General features: G+C 36.7%; 1 protein-coding gene across 2 annotated transcripts; it reads right to left on the bottom strand.

Moving 5' to 3' along the window:
• Positions 1-895: 895 nt before the first annotated feature.
• Positions 896-15,347, bottom strand: LOC127629635 (LHFPL tetraspan subfamily member 2 protein-like). Of its 2 annotated transcripts, XM_052106766.1 has the most exons (4): positions 15,153-15,347; positions 14,938-15,062; positions 5,521-6,068; positions 896-2,195 (listed from the first exon to the last, which is right to left on the bottom strand). In XM_052106766.1, the coding sequence occupies exons 3-4, from the start codon at positions 5,927-5,929 to the stop codon at positions 1,939-1,941; spliced, it is 666 nt and encodes a 221-aa protein (XP_051962726.1). In that variant the 5' UTR covers positions 5,930-6,068; positions 14,938-15,062; positions 15,153-15,347; the 3' UTR covers positions 896-1,938. The 2 variants fall into 2 exon arrangements, with proteins under 2 accessions (XP_051962726.1, XP_051962734.1); XM_052106774.1 differs by lacking the exon at positions 14,938-15,062.
• Between the last annotated feature and the right edge of the window lie 1,483 nt (positions 15,348-16,830).

The raw sequence follows: 16,830 nt of genomic DNA, 5'->3' as shown, positions 1-16,830 counted from the left end.
TGTAAAAGGACAAACAAACATTCACAATGTATTACTTCAGAAACACAATCGCTCCACAAATAGATAGCAAAAGTAACTCTTGACCCTAAATAATCAGACCTCAGCCCCCATTTACCAGAACATTCAGCTCTAATGAGATGAAACAGTGAGCCATGCTTGTTTGGACAGCAGTTTAGGTGGGATGGCCTGCATACATTCATCAGAGCAGAGGGTGCTTTATTGAGAATTCATTAATCACTACAGACCTAATTATAAATTGATCGCGTGCTCATACAAGATGAAGAGGCCTGTCTTGCATTTCTGATCAGCAGGGGAGGACCAGCAGGGCCTAAGGATAGTAACTGACAGAAAGACTCTAAGATCTGCTTTCATCTGCTATCTCAGAGCTGGATGAGAACCCTCCCCTCAGCACACCTGCCACATGCAGTCATTACAGAACAAACATCAGGAGTCCAGCCCTCACTGCAGTGTGTACTTTCCCCATACCAACTCGTATGATAAATCTTACAAGAATCAATGACTTTTCTAGGTCCTTTTGGTAATATCATTGAATTTGCTGTGCTTTTGTAAACCTCCCATTAACAAACTTTAAGCACAATTTGCTACTTATACAAAGTGTGCATTTGAAACTATTTATGCTCTTTTCAAACATGTGTTCAGGTAGTGGTTATAAGGGAAAGAACCAATCGAGTCCAGTTTCCTGAGATCAATAACTTCCTGTTTCCATTATTTTCCTGTTTTGCCTCTTATTATGCATGCTAATATTTTCAACACTGTGGTAAAATAAAAAAATGTAAACTTCTAAAATGTTAAGTAGCAGAATATTTGTGTGACAACAAAACAACTGAAAAATTACAAGAATTTATTGAATACATAAATGTAATATTCACATTCAGGACTGTAATGAATGGATGATCTGAACAGAAAAGGCAATCAGGTGAAGTGATTATGGTCCTGCAGACATTTCATGCATTGACTGATGTGAGACTTCATTAATCCACCATAAGAGAAAATGTTAAACAAGAGAGATACACCCAGATCTGGGACATTCAAAGGTAGAAAGAATGTATATTGCACGGATTAACCTAAATATGAAATTTGATTACACTTTATTTTGGAGTGTCCCTGTTACAGTGTAACTACACAAGTAATTACTGATATTACTAATTAACAACATGTACTTACTATGGATTTAGGGTTTGGCTTAGTGTTAGTTGCTTGTCATTTTGCATAATTGACAGTTATTACTATAGTCAATACATTTATATGTGTAACAAGGACACTGTAAAATAGAGTTACCTGAAATTTAAAATTTGGCAAACCCCCAACAACTTTAAAGTAACAACTCTTATACAACTAAAGTACTTTTTGGAATGATGTACTTCTAAAGATTACATAAAGTACAGCTTTTACAATAAAGTGTTTCTTAATATGTAACAGTGTAACAAAAGTTAAGGTCACAAAATGAGAAAAGCTGATCTAGACAAAAAATATTTTAAATGATTGATTCCTTTGAGACAATGTCCTTTTTAAATTTATTTTAGTATTATATGGTAAATTAGTTCTGTTCAATATATTGCAGTAACAAAATAAAAAAAAACTCCCTTACATAATAGTAAAAATGTAAACATGTACAGTTTGTTACAAGCTGTACATTTTGTGTACAAATTTAATAACATAGTAAAGTCAAAATATTGATATAATGCTTTCGTTAATAAAAAATAAAAAAAGTCCTTTAAATGGCAAAACTTTTGTGATGCATCTATTTTATAATGCAGACAGTGATAATTTGCCATTAGCTAAAAATAAAATTGCATTTCTTAGGTTTTTAGTCAGTAAACCATATAAAGTAAAAAGAACTACTCTCCCATTTATGCAACAGTCATTTCTAGCAGAAAACATGGGACACATATTTTCTATACTTCAAGTGGGTTATTTTTACAGGACGCAAATGAGACTTCGGCCCTCTTCAATTTCATCCTGCACCTTATCACTGGAGGTGGCAATCTCAGCCTGGGCTGAAAACATAGCACAGATGAACGTGAGCACAGTGCCTCCTATGGCAGTGTAAAAGGCCCAGCCCAAAGAACACAGGCCCACTTTATATGGAGAAGCATCCTGACCACAGTAGTCAACCACCTTCCTAGATCCCCAGCCTGCAGGATACAGCATCAGACCAAGGATGAGGAACAGACCTGGAAAAGGGTGGATAGGAATGCAGATATTAGAAGGACAAGCAACTGCGTTCCAAGCATTTAAAACAAACCCATATAGGAAAGCATACATGAACGTCTATCTCTGCCATGACAAACTAGATTTGACAATTTTCTTAAAAAAAAAAAAAAAAACATGATTACAAAACTCACCAACACAATGCTAGGATGTTGCTAGGGTGTTACTATATGGTGGTTAAGGTGTTCTGAGACAAATTTCACCCTTAAATATTAAGCCTACATCTATACTACATCACTATAACCCCCTTTGACCCCAAGAAGAATATCCAAATTAATGGATGTACTCTTGCTGATTTTATCTTCATACCAAACAGAACAGGTCATTGTGATCCCTCAACTTCATTCTGTGCTTACTCTAATTAGGCAAGTGAGATCCTGTCTCTAAAGTCATGCTGAAGTCATGCCCAGAATATGCAAAATTACTCAATCACCATGTCGTGAATCTTTAAATAAAATTATACAAAAGCTACATGGATCGCTGGAATCTGATGTTGGTCTTAATTCTATAAACTGAAGCACAATATTTTATTGTACTGCAATACTTAATTGTCTTTCCAGACATAAATAAGTAAAATACTACTGGTAAAATACATAGTAAGGACTAGGGCTGGGTAAAACTACTGATTTTCTGATGCATCGAGATCTTAATTTCAACGATCTCGATTCTTAAATCCCAACATCGTTCTTTCACTTTATTTACATGCGAGTAAATCACTCGCATGTGCCAACCAAGTCTATGGCTGTGACCAAAACCAGGAAAATGGCTGTATCCGGAGGCTGTATATGGATCTAGGAAGGGATCAAGGTACGTCTGAATCCAAAGTTCGTGTCACATCCTGTCTACTGATATACCTTCATCTAATCGGGTTTTGGCAGCATAGATGTATCCTTCCCTGCCTATCAAATCCCACAATCCTGTGCACACGGTTCCACAATGGTTGAGCAGAAGAAAAATTTTTTTCCAAAGAGGCAGTTTGTGTACAAATTAAAATTTGTATTAACTTTTTCCAACTTTTGATTCCATTTATTGTGAGAAAGTAGTATTGTAGTTATTAAATATACACTTGGTTATTGCCAAAACTCTCTTGATTTTGTTATAGATTATTTGACCATCGAGGTTTTGCTGGACTGAACCCTTATTGGACACCAGATAGTGATAATCAGTGGCTGGTATTCTACCAGCAATGATGTGACATTATGCTGCCTCAGTAGCCTGTCCCAAACCAGTTTCTGGAGGTACATTCGTATGCAAATGCTGTCTGCAGAGTCATTGACTAATAGGGCAGCAAGACAGCTACCTTTGGTTTCAGATGCAACCTATGTGACTAAAAATTTCCATGATTAGCCACTGGCTGGTATATGTTCAGATTTCACTCACCAGTGATTGAGTAGTATAGTGGAAGAGATATTATTAGCACAGAGGTCCTTTCCCTGCGTGTTGAGAGTAAATGTTTGGTTTAACTTGTTCAGTGTGTCCAAAGATGTAATCCACTGATCAATATGTCATAAAATTATGTTTGTAATTTAGAGTGAGTTGTTGATTAAAAACAACAAAAAAATATACATTTAATTCCAATCTCACATGGATGCGCTAAAGATATGACGCACGTCTTCTCTCATTAAATGCACTTACTGGCTGATGCCTCTAGTCTTAAAGAAATGGTACAAATTAAGCATGTGTTCTATATACCAATGTAAATACTTGTAAATAGTACAAATAATGCAAGTAAACAATATACATTTAATAAACATATATGCAACATATATGCAATTTCAAGACATTAACTGATGGAATAGAATGAATTTTTCTAAAGCTAAAATGTGACAAATTTGATTGAAAAACTAATGATAAAATATTATATGTAAAATGTATATTTTTGAATTGTACAAAGAAGGGTTGCCAAGAAGGTTCCTTTATAATTAAGAGTATTAGCTGAGAGAAAATGTCTTTTATATGTAAGCAAAATGGAAAGTACCTATTGAATCAGAGATCGGAATCAAAAGCTTATTAATCGGAATCGAATTGGGAAGTCTGTGCCCAGCCCTAATATGGACTGATCTATTAGTCCTGGTATTTTGAGTGTTATTCACAGAGCAGAGCACCGCACTTTTGTTTTTACAGCACTAACATCTTTTGTGTTCCCCGAAAAACCTTTCAGGTTTGGAACATCATGAGGGTGAGTAAATGATGACAATTGTAATTTTGTTTGCATGAACCATCCCTTTAACAAGGTTTTATAAAGATTAGGCTCGGGATCTATGCCTTTTCACGCATTGATAATCTGAAGATTTTCCCGATGATTTACGAAATATCTAATAGTTTTTCAGGTGTAAATAGGGCTGCTCATTACACAACAATCTATCCCTCCTCACAACAACTTTGGTAAACTGTGAGCGGCAGGGTAAATTAAAGGGGGTCACACATCATACACGTCTGGCGGACAACATGGTGCATAATAAAATTAAAAGCAATTAATAATTTTCTGCAGTTACGCACACACCGCCAAAGCTCTATGTCAACATTCTGTTGTGCCACGGAGCGCATGTCACAATGTTTTCTATTAAATTTGACCCAAATCATTATAAAAGTACAGAGATTATTTACTGTAGTATAACTGGATGACATATTGTGAATAAGTATCTTTCATAGAGCCTACACAATGTATTTTCAATAACACGTAAGTCTTTTTGTGGTTTGACAGCTTGAATGAAAGACCTATTAATGGGTACTTACAGAGAACATTGTGCAGTTACACTGGTCTCACTAACCTGCAAACTGCCATCTGTGTCCCTGCAGCTTGTCCTGTGTGTGTGTGTGTGTGTGTGTGTGTGTGATCGTGACCACGACCGGCTTCAGTAAATGTCATATCGCCATTTTGTGGTCTCCCAATGCTATTACGCCAGACTGTTAAACAGAGGCCAACTGAGTGAATTGGAAAGCATGCCAGTTGGGCTTCTAATTTAAATGTCAGCCAATTTTTATATATCGATGCCTCAAAAATATTGATTAAATAACATGCCGATCAATGATCGATATTTTATGACATCCCTAATAAACATAGACACCAGAGAGACACTAAGACATATTTCTTATGCTGTAATATTCAGACAGTCTTTTCTGTACAAGGATGAGTGTTGTAATTCGACAGCACTGCTTTTGAGGTCACCAGAGGAATGTCAAACCCTGAACGCTATGAGCCCAAAGAATTCAGAGGGCATCTTCAGTTAAGCGCTGCTTGAGAAAAGCAAGGCTAAAGATAACATTTTAAAGATAATACTTTCTTACCTGCTATTCCTTGAAGCAGGCCACACACATTGAATATGCTCTTCTTCAAGATACTTTGAAAACACATGCTGAAGACCGACAGTATGCCCACTATGCACAGGAGAAAGATTCCAATGACTAGAAATATAACTGTGGCTTGCCAGAAGCCGCTGGCTATTTCCATGAAGTCTGTGGCGTAGGGCCCACACTGGACCACCTTTTGGTTTGCCACCTTGAGGCAGCGGTTGTAAATACCCAGGGTGCGCTGGTTGGAGCGGAGTGAAGTGGAAACAGTAAAGTTGGATTCTGAACCATCTGCATATCCCACTAGCCAATCAGCACTCATAAATGCCACCACCTCTGCAAATGCCACTAAAATGCTCATCAAGGTCCATAACATAGACCGGCATGTGACTATGACGTGACACATTCTGCAAAACCTTTATGCCGGTACTTGAAGAAATGGTTTCTGCTCTGTTGAGGTGAAGAAGCTGTGGGCACGTCAGTCAAAGTCCACTGGTGGTATATTCATACAGCATAATTTGTGTATGAATACATAGTCAGCAAATCTATAAAGAGAAAAGAGGTACACTTGTTTGAGGAAGTTATAATTAAGATCATTCTTCCCTATCATAACTAGATTGCTCAAGAGCAAACATCTGAATCAGCATGCTGACGTCCATACCGGAACAATTGTTGAATCTGATTCAGTTATTAGATTTATCAACTTCTCATTAAGGTTAATACAGTGACCTAACCAGATGCAAGGCAATAATATGACAAGTGATCTCTTCCATGTTAATCAGAGTTTTTGTCCTAACCAGCTATGGCCACGACAAGCAAAGGGGGAATCTTGGAATTAAATTGGTAAGTGACATGTTGGAGTTGGAACCGAAAATAACAACACTTTTGACACAATCTATATGGGAAACAGGGCTACACATGGGCTCTATCTCAGTAACGATAAGATTTGGATTCAAAAGTCCAATTGTGCAAATGTGTGTTTCTCTAGTAGAGGTTTTGTTTGTTGGTTTTAAACACCTAATTCAAAACACTTTTAAATTAGAATCCTTTTTGCTATTTCTACCCTCCAAAATAAATGGTCACTATCATCATATTTTTGTTATAGCTCTTAGAAAAAGCTAATATAATCAAACCACATAGGCAAACATTAAGGCAACTATATTTTAAAAGGCAGATATTCACCAAAGGTTTAAATGTGTTTTTTGGGACTAAGGTATTTTTCATGAATGTCAGGTCACATTTTTATCAAGGCAGTTTGTCACGTTTTAAATGTCATACATTTATAGAATTTATTGAAGGAATATTCTGGTTCAATACAAGTTGAGCTCAATCGACAGCATTTGTGGCATAATATTGATTACCACAAAAATGTATTTTGAATTGCCCCTCCTTTTCTTTAAAAAGAGAAAAAATATAATATATAATATTATATATGGGAGTGAATGGGGCCAATGAGTAAATGTTAAAATACTCACTGTTTGAAAATTAAAGCCACAAGATTTTGTGATTTGTGAAAAAAAAAAATTGCATGTTGACATGATTTTAGTGTGATCTATTCGCTTCATAACCTTTTCTGTGTAAAGTTACAGCAATTTTACAACTTCGTTACCATGATGATGTAATGTCAACAAGCCCTAAAATGAAGAAAAGAAAAAAGCTTTACAAATAATACATGAGCTTTAACTGAAGAATTAATGCAAGTGCTTTTATAAAATTATAAGCTACACATTTCTGCCTTTAAACCCTCCAAAAATTGGCCACATTCACATAAATTGTAAGTGTCTTCGATTTGAGTTTTTATTTTTAAAGAAAAAGCTTTTTTTTTTAAGGTAATCAACATTATGCCACAAATGCTGTTTTAACTTGTATTAAACCTGGAATATTCCTTCAATCACAATATCCGTTGGCCAAAATAACAATGCTTTGATGTTTTTGTATGTTACCTTTTCCATTTTCGTTGTTTAATGAATCATTTTGTAACTAACCAAGATTTTAAGGTGTGGATATGTGAGGATTACTCACTGGAATAAAAAAGTGATACTTCTCAGTGATACATAGTGATAACCAACAGTATCTAGTTGTTGTACTAAAAGACAAAAAAATACAATAATAATAATAATAATAATAAAAACATACAAAATAAGACTAAAAATGCTGTCTGGGAACGCTGTGAAGAATCAGTTTTTTTTCTTTTCTTCTTTTTACCAGTTCACTGAAATCAACTGTCTGAATGAAGAGATTTGCTGAAATTCTTCGGACTTCATAAAGCTAGAGTGCTGAAACTCCTTAAATCTATAGCCTTGCCTAAATCCAAATTCTGCTGAATGTTAATCAGAAACTTTGTTTTGTTTTTTTATGTTTTCATAAAGGAGTTAGTGTTGTTAAGCAAAAAAAGATAAGGGTTTGGGGTAAATCTTTAAAGAGGCATGATATACATTCCTGGACTATAAGCATGACAAAGACAAACTGGTTAATCCGAACATCTGCCTGCTGCCTTGTGCTGAAACTCACACAGGTCACATAAACTACAACATATAGACACTGTGTCTGTTCCCTGAACAAGCAAAAACACAGACCCCTAACTAAATAATTTAGAACAAATCTGATTAAGGTGAAACTTAAAAAAAAAAAAGAATTAAGATAAATATCATATAAAAATAGGGATACTAAACATTAGATCTCTTTCTAATAATGCACTAATTGTAAAGAAAAATATTACAGATCATAGTTTGGATGCACTCTGATTGAATGAAACCTGGCTTTAACCAGATGAATATATTAGTTTAAATGAATCTACTCCCCCAGGTTATTGTTCTAAACATCGAGGTCGAGGAGGTACTGCTACAATTTACAGTGACGTTTTTGGTGTTACTCAGAGGACAGGATATAAATTTAAGTCTTTTGAACTAATAATGCTTAATATTACACCTTCAGATATAAATAAAAAATCTCTGTCGTCTTTTGCCCTTGCTACAGTATATATATAGATCACCCGGGCCGTACTCAGTTTTTTTTTGTGAATTAGCAAATTATCTATCAGGTCTAGTAGTTTATGTAGATTGAGTTAAAATTTTTGGTGACTTCACACAGATAATGAAAATAAAACATTGGGATTAGCATTTATCGATATTCTCAACTCTCTTGGAGTCTTGGAGAACCAACTCATTGCCTAAAGTAGCTTTAATTCTGTCATATGGTGTTGATGTTGGTAATATAGAAATTCTACAGCAGAGCGATGACATCTCAGATCATTACCTCGTCTCTTGTTTGTTGTGATCAGTTAATGCCACTCAATCTACATCATGCTAGGGCTGCACGATTAAAGCAAAAATCATAATTGTTGATTATTGCTCTTGATATTGTAATCACGATTAGTAATGTTGATTAAAAAATGTAATTACCGTGACGTCACAAATTAAGCAACCGTGTGGTTCTTCAGAGTCTTCAGCATATTTCAAAGGTGGATATGAGCTGCATTCCAGTTTCTTTTAAGCATCTTTTAAGCATTATATAGTATAGCGTTTTATATTGTAATAATGTTTATTAAGGTAAGGCAAATTACAATTATTGTAAATTGATATCTATGGTATAGAATAAATAGAATTATTGCTAAATTACTGCTTAAATTATTAGTTCACATACAGTAAATAATATGGCATATTCAATATTCAAACTTATTAACAGTTAATCTGTTCAGCCCTTTCATGCGAGACAGGGGACCATTCATCCCGTTAGATCTTCAATAGTGATCTTGTTCATGTAAGATTATCATTAGATAATTTTTGGCCTCATTGGTTACACTTTGGAAATTAAAAAGTAATTTGCTTTCGAAGTTTGTGCAATTCGTGAAAATTTTAAATCTACCAATACCAGCAGCGTGGCAAATGGGTCTTATAAGACAGACGCAATAACAATGACGATGATTCCTGAAATATGATTTTCATGCCATATTCTTTATGTTGGCTACACCTCCAAAACACAATTTGAAAGTTAAACTGAATTATTTTATTGCTATTTTGTACAAATCAAATTCACATTGGCCTACTTATTAACATGACAAAACAAAACGGTTATTAAATTTGTAATAAATTGTACACAGAAATCGAGCAATGCGACAAACTCTCCCATTACAATGACTGCTGTCACTCGCTGCAGGTTTACACTGTTTGAGATCTGCATTTCGAAAGCGAGCGCAGTGACGCTCCACATAAAGTTCTAAAACAAAGCTGTCTAATCAGCATAACAACTCAATTATTTACACTGCGTCTGTGCCTTGATTAGAACGGGAACATTTTAGTTTTGTCAGGTTGCTCATTTGCAGTGTATTTAACATTTACGTTCAAAGCGAGCGGTGCAATATAGTGTTGTCACGGTACCAAAAGTTCAGTAGTCGGTACCAAAACCATTGAAATTTCACGGTACTCGATACCATTTTCGGTACCAAAGCAAAACACAAAAACAGGTTATTAAACAAGCATAATTAGCCTAATACGGGACCGGGTGTGTAGGATCACAACCCGGCCCCGCCCTCCGCCCTGCCACAGTATGCTTAAAGTATTTTTTAACACTTATGTAAGATTTGTTTCAACTTTTACTTTAAGTTTTTACCAAGTACTAAAAAAACCGAAATAAACAAGCTTACAATGGAATGAATAAAAAACTATTTCCAAACTAATGTGCAAAGTGCTCTAGTATTAATAAAGCTGCATATTGCACAGTTACATATATTATGATTAAATAAGTCGCGAGCAATCACATTCTAATGTAGCTGCATTAAGCATCCGCGCTCGAGGGTTAATTACTTGACTTCACAAAGATAATTATGAAATGAAAAGTTTGAGTCATCAGAAGATAATGCTACAAGCTATCCAAAAACTTTCCTTTAGGTCTGTGTTATGACAAGTCTGTGATACCACAAGATTATGCAAGTAGCAAAACTTACAGCAGCCTGTTTGAACAGGTAAGCATGTTGCTATGAAAGAACAAATTTGAACCAATTCTGGTTATCAAAGTTATCGAGTCATAATCTAAACAAAAGGCATGGCATCTCCATTTTCAGACTGAAAGGTATCAAAACATAATTCAAGTAATCTTAGGCTGATTATATAATGAAAATTAAAAGGCATTTTTTTTTTTATAAAACTCTCAATGAAAGTACTCTGAATGCAGTAACTCATTAACATCGGTGTATACTTTATTGAACAAGGGATTTTATTTATGCCTGGTTATAGCTGTTTTTATCATGATTTCATTAAAGTGCAAATGAAAGGTTAGTATGGCACAGTTTTTCCAGAGAGGGGGTTCTTGACTACCAATAAAATATATTTATTTTAGTTCTGCCCTTAAGGTCCTCAACATTGATTGTATGATTATAAAGTTATATTGCGAGCTGCCCAACTGTGAGCCAATAGACTCTTTTCCACCATCGGGCCAAACAGTTCTCATTGCAAAACAGTGTTGTTTTGTGCCGGTCCAGGACAGTTGGCACTACACTAGTTAAACCATCATCATAAAATCATTGATATATTCCAAAAACACATTACTTTTTAATACATTTAATTGAAATATTAGCGAACTTGGCCAGCTACGCCAGAGTTACATTGGCATTGGCAAATTGACGATCATGTGTTGACACATACTAAAGCCATTACACCAGCAGTGTTGAGAAGATAGCTAACCCGTGCCTAGAAATCTGGAAATTTAATCACACCACATGATTTACCCAAAAAGGAGGCACCAAAGCACAAAGAAAAGTGGCATGGGGCCTGAAGAATGTCAGAGCTTGTAGCTGCGAGATGAGGACACAAAGGTCTCTCCTGGTGGTTCCAACTCCAAATTAATACGAATCCAAAGTCTACAGAAATGTTGACAGATGGACTTTCAATGGGTAACTCCCAATTTGCTCAAAGTCCTCGTGGTGGCATCAATCCAGGTAGTGGAGGATGAATCTCAGTTGCCTCTGCGTCTGAGACCGTCAATCCAAGCATCTTATTACATGGCTTGTTGAGCGCGTAACCGCGGTGACTATTCTCTGCGGCATTCATGCAAAACTCAGCACACGTCCCACCAAGAGCGAGAACCACACATTATAGCAACCAAAAGGAGTTTACCCCATGTGACTACCCTCCCTAGCAAACGGGCCAATTTGGTTTCTTAGGAGACCTAAGTCACTCTAGGGGTGGTAGTCAGCGTCTTTACTTGCTGAGCTACCCAGGCCCCCTCTGAAATTTTTTTTATTTTTATTATTAGGCATTTAAAAAAAAAAAAAAGTATTTGCTGTCTCAAAAGTATTTTATAGTAACAAGACTAACTTGACCAATTTTGCCCTATAACCAATTGTCCCTATATTAACATAATATCACTATATCTCCCTGGGGGCCTTTTATCTCACCACCTTTTAAAAACATGAATGTTAATCATATAATAACCTTCTGTTATTATATACACTCACCTAAAGGATTATTAGGAACACCTGTTCAATTTCTCATTAATGCAATTATCTAATCAACCAATCACATGGCAGTTGCTTCAATGCATTTAGGGGTATGGTCCTAGTCAAGACAATCTCCTGAACTCCAAACTGAATGTCAGAATGGGAAAGAAAGGTGATTTAAGCAATTTTGAGCATGGCATGGTTGTTGGTGCCAGACGGGCCGGTCTGAGTATTTCATAATCTGCTCAGTTACTGGGATTTTCACGCACAACCATTTCTAGGGTTTACAAAGAATGGTGTGAAAAGGGAAAAACATCCAGTATGCGGCAGTCCTGTGGGCGAAAATGCCTTGTTGATGCTAGAGGTCAGAGGAGAATGGGCCGACTGATTCAAGCTAATAGAAGAGCAACTTTGACTGAAATAACCACTCGTTACAACCAAGGTATGCAGCAAAGCATTTGTGAAGCCACAACACGCACAACCTTGAGGCGGATGGGCTACAACAGCAGAAGACCCCACCGGGTACCACTCATCTCCACTACAAATAGGAAAAAGAGGCTACAATTTGCAAGAGCTCACCAAAATTGGACAGTTGAAGACTGGAAAAATGTTGCCTGGTCTGATGAGTCTCGATTTCTGTTGAGACATTCAGATGGTAGAGTCAGAATTTGGCGTAAACAGAATGAGAACATGGATCCATCATGACTTGTTACCACTGTGCAGGCTGGTGGTGATGGTGTAATTGTGTGGGGGATGTTTTCTTGGCACACTTTAGGCCCCTTAGTGCCAACTGGGCATCGTTTAAATGCCACGGCCTACCTGAGCATTGTTTCTGACCATGTCCATCCCTTTATGGCCACCATGTACCCATCCTCTGATGGCTACTTCCAGCAGGATAATGCACCATGTCACAAAGCTCGAATCATTTCAAATTGGTTTCTTGAACATGACAATGAGTTCACTGTACTAAAATGGCCCCCACAGTCACCAGATCTCAACCCAATAGAGCATCTTTGGGATGTGGTGGAACGGGAGCTTCGTGCCCTGGATGTGCATCCCACAAATCTCCATCAACTGCAAGATGCTATCCTATCAATATGGGCCAACATTTCTAAAGAATGCTTTCAGCACCTTGTTGAATCAATGCCACGTAGAATTAAGGCAGTCCTGAAGGCGAAAGGGGGTCAAACACAGTATTAGTATGGTGTTCCTAATAATCCTTTAGGTGAGTGTATATTTCACTCACAATATGTTGCCCCATCAATATTCAATAAAAGGAAATTTAATTTTTTAATCTTGATTAGGGCTGGGTATAGTTCAAAAATGTATATATCCATACTGATATCTTGACTTCGATTAACAAGATAACCAGTTTAATGTGAGTTACACTTGATCAGTTACTGTCAACTTTAAAGCATTTTTAGCATCAATTTAGCTTGCTATCTATAGCCATACATCCAAACAATATTTAACGTTATGTAGGTCCCAGTTTATAGGACTATGTCACCGCTCACAGAAACTTAAATTTAACAAGTACACAAGCATGTACAAGTTAGCCAATTTTGTTTGTTGTTTTGGAGGAGGATTCGTGTGGTGGGAATGTTCAAGGAAGCCACACTGAGAAGATGACTGCACCAGCTCGGTCTTCTTGCAGTCGAAGATGGAGCAACTTTCCGCTCTTAAATTTATTCAGTGCACTGTCAAGTGCTTCTTCAGATTTGTCGTGTTGCCGGTCTTGGCAGCACTTATCTTGTATGCTGTTGGCATTGAGCCTGGTGAAATGTAGCCACACTTTTGATCTTTTCCACATCTTTTAAATCTATGGGGGTTGAGATGCATACACACTACAGCCTCACGTGTGAGCCGCACCTCTGGGCGTAACCGGCATAAACTAGTGTTTTTCCTTGATGCCTAAACACAGCCAATCACCGGTACTTTTAGATTTGGGCAAATCTAGCATGCTACATGCTTATCACTGACGTTGACGAGATTAACCCCAGTTAGGTATCGAAATTTGGTACTGAATGACAAGACATTTTTTGATACTCTAGAGGCAATTCCGTGCAATTTCCAGCATGATGGAGCACCATGTCACAAGACAAGTGTGATAATGAAGTGGCTCGGAGATCATTACATTGAAATTTTGGATCCGTGGCCAGGCAACTGCTCGGATCTTAATCCCATAGAGAACCTGTGGTCAATCCACAAAAGGGGAGTGGACAAGCAGAAGCCCACAAATTGTGATCAACTCAGAGCACTAATAAGGCAAGAATGGATCGCCATCAGTCAGGATTTGGCCCAGAAGCTGATATCCAGCATGCCAGAGCTGAATTGCAGAGGTTATGAAGAACAAGAGTCAACACTGAAAATACTGACTCTTTGCATAAATTTTATGTTTGTGCCAATAAAAGCCTTTAATTAAATGCTTATCATTGTTTTCCAGTATACCATAGAAACATGTGAAAAAATAATCTACAAATACTGAAGCAGCAAAACACAAAATTGATGTCACTGTCAATACTTTTGGCCACGGCTGTACATAATATAATTATCATATGACAATAGCCTCCTCCTCTTCCCAGTGCAGTTTCGTTTCAAGTTCAACGAAATCCACTGTTAAAAAGACACGTTTTTTGTATCTTACTATGGCACTACCATGTCCAAAAACATGGTACGTAAGACCAAGCCGATATTTTAACTTAATAAAACAACTGTGAATTCTGAATAAATTGTCCGGCGCCTCATGTCAAAGTTTGTACAATATAACAACTTAGAAAAGACGTTTAATTGATATTTAGGAGACGGGCTGGATTACAGTTTTGAATAGTGGTAAATTGAATCATTCCTCGGTAGCTACAGCAAGTATCTCCTTTGTTCATTGTGACTATTTGCGACGCTATCAAAACCTAGATTTAAAACCGTTCAAACTAACAATTACACACAGCCCCAAACGAAAACACAGAGAAGTGTATCCCTCTTACCGTGATTTAACGGGATGTTGAGCGGTAAGTGCTAAACTTCCTTATGTGGCTGAACTCTTGTGACGCTACTTCTCACTGATAAAAAGAAAGAGCCACAGCGGACACATGCTTCTCCACAATCAGAGCTGTCGAATACATAGAACAACATTGTTTTACACATTACTTAATGTATGTTCGACACTCAAAATAATGCCAGTGTTGCCTGAATCAAATACCTTTCCCTTGTTTCTTTCCCCCCACCAGCCCCTTCGTCCAGGGTCCAGCGCTTCGGCACGTGATGGCTCTCGGAACGCGCCTGAATGCTGCTCACTTGATTTTGAGTTGTCTTTCTCTTATTCTCATTGATTTGTTAGATTTTAGATGTTTTTTCCGAATCCTTTCAGCCCTTATCCTCATTCGGCTCATGCTAGTTTAAGAGACACCCACTTTGGGGTGGGTGTTAACCAAGTCTAAAATTACACCGATCTTATATATTTTATTCTTCACAGCTAAATAGCTACTTTTGATACGTCAGGGTAGTAAAAAGATTCTATATAACGACAAATATTGACGGTTGAATTGAGTTTGTTGTAGTATTTACATGGCAACTCTATAGAGGGACTGTTGTGTCTGTTTGGTGAGAAACTAAGTTTAAAGGAATATTTCACCCATAAATGTAAGTTCTCTCATCATTTACTCACCCTCATGCCATCCCAGATGTGTATAACTTTCTTTCTTCTGCTGAAGACAAACAAAGGTTTATAGAAGAATATCTCCGCTCTGGCGGTTCATACAATGCAATTGAATGGTGACCAGAACTTTGAATCTTCAAAAAGCACTTAAAGGCAGCATAAAAGTAATCCACAAGACTACAGTGGTTAAATCCATGTGTTCAGAAGCGTTATGATAAGTGTGAGTGAGAAACAGATCAATATTTAAGTCCCTTTTTACTATCAATCTCCACTTTCACTTTCTCAATTGACAGCATTTGTGGCATAATGTTTTTTTAACCACAAACATTTATTTAAACTTGTCCCTCTTTAACAAAAGAAACAAACAAAACAAACAAAAATCTGGTCTACAATGAGGCACATGCAATGGAAGTGAATGGGGCAAATCCGTAAATGTAAAAACATGGTTTCAAAAGAATAACCACAAGACATAAACAATATGTGTGTTAAAATTATTTCAATGTGATAAATATGCAAATATGAATCTCTCCTGGTTTGTTTTTTATGACTGTATTTGTCCAGGATGCACCATTCAAAAAAAGTGGACTGGAGCAATTTAATCTTGAGAGAAACAGAGGCTTGGACTGACCAAAGGGCTCATCAGTGTCCTTGAATTGAAGTTGGTTAGACATATTGTCAATGACTACAACAGCTTTACTGCAGGGTAATGCATTTCAGTTCCGATAACCTACTTAGAAAAGGGAACAATCTGTATCCAATACAAAGCAATTCTTGCCATTGTAGATTCTGCATGTAATCTATAGGGTATTCCTGAGCATCTGAGTGCAGGCTTGATAGTGATTGATTTAGATTAGATTAGATTCAACTTTATTGTCATTGTGCAAAATACAAGTACAGAGCCAATGAAATGCAGTTAGCATTTAACCAGAAGTGCAAATAGCAATATGTATGTATTTTTTAGAGTGCAAAGTTGAGGTAGAGAAGCAGATACCAGCTCAATGCAAATGTCTATGAATAAGGTACAAGGTGCAAATGAAGAAGTATAAATCTGAAGGGGAATTGTACAGAATGAAGTATAAATATGTAAATATATTTATATGGCCGGTGACCATAACAGTGCAACCGGCATCTGGAGGTAGAATTTATGTGCAAAGAAATGTGCAAGGGAATATGCCAAAAATAAAAAATGATGATGATGATCTTGAAGTGTTTGTTTTTACAC

This window comes from Xyrauchen texanus, chromosome 3 (genome assembly GCF_025860055.1).
Source record: "Xyrauchen texanus isolate HMW12.3.18 chromosome 3, RBS_HiC_50CHRs, whole genome shotgun sequence".
Taxonomy (NCBI): domain Eukaryota; kingdom Metazoa; phylum Chordata; class Actinopteri; order Cypriniformes; family Catostomidae; genus Xyrauchen; species Xyrauchen texanus.
The sequence above is the reverse complement of the archived record's forward strand: the minus strand, read 5'-3'. Positions and strand labels throughout refer to the sequence as shown.

Coding starts and splice junctions, on each gene's coding strand:
- LOC127629635 (XM_052106766.1), bottom strand. CDS start 5,929: ATGTGTCACGTCATAGTCACATGCCGGTCTATGTTATGGACCTTGATG. Junction 2,196..5,520: donor CCTGCTTCAAGGAATAGCAG/GTAAGAAAGTAT, acceptor ACCCTTTTCCAG/GTCTGTTCCTCATCCTTGGT.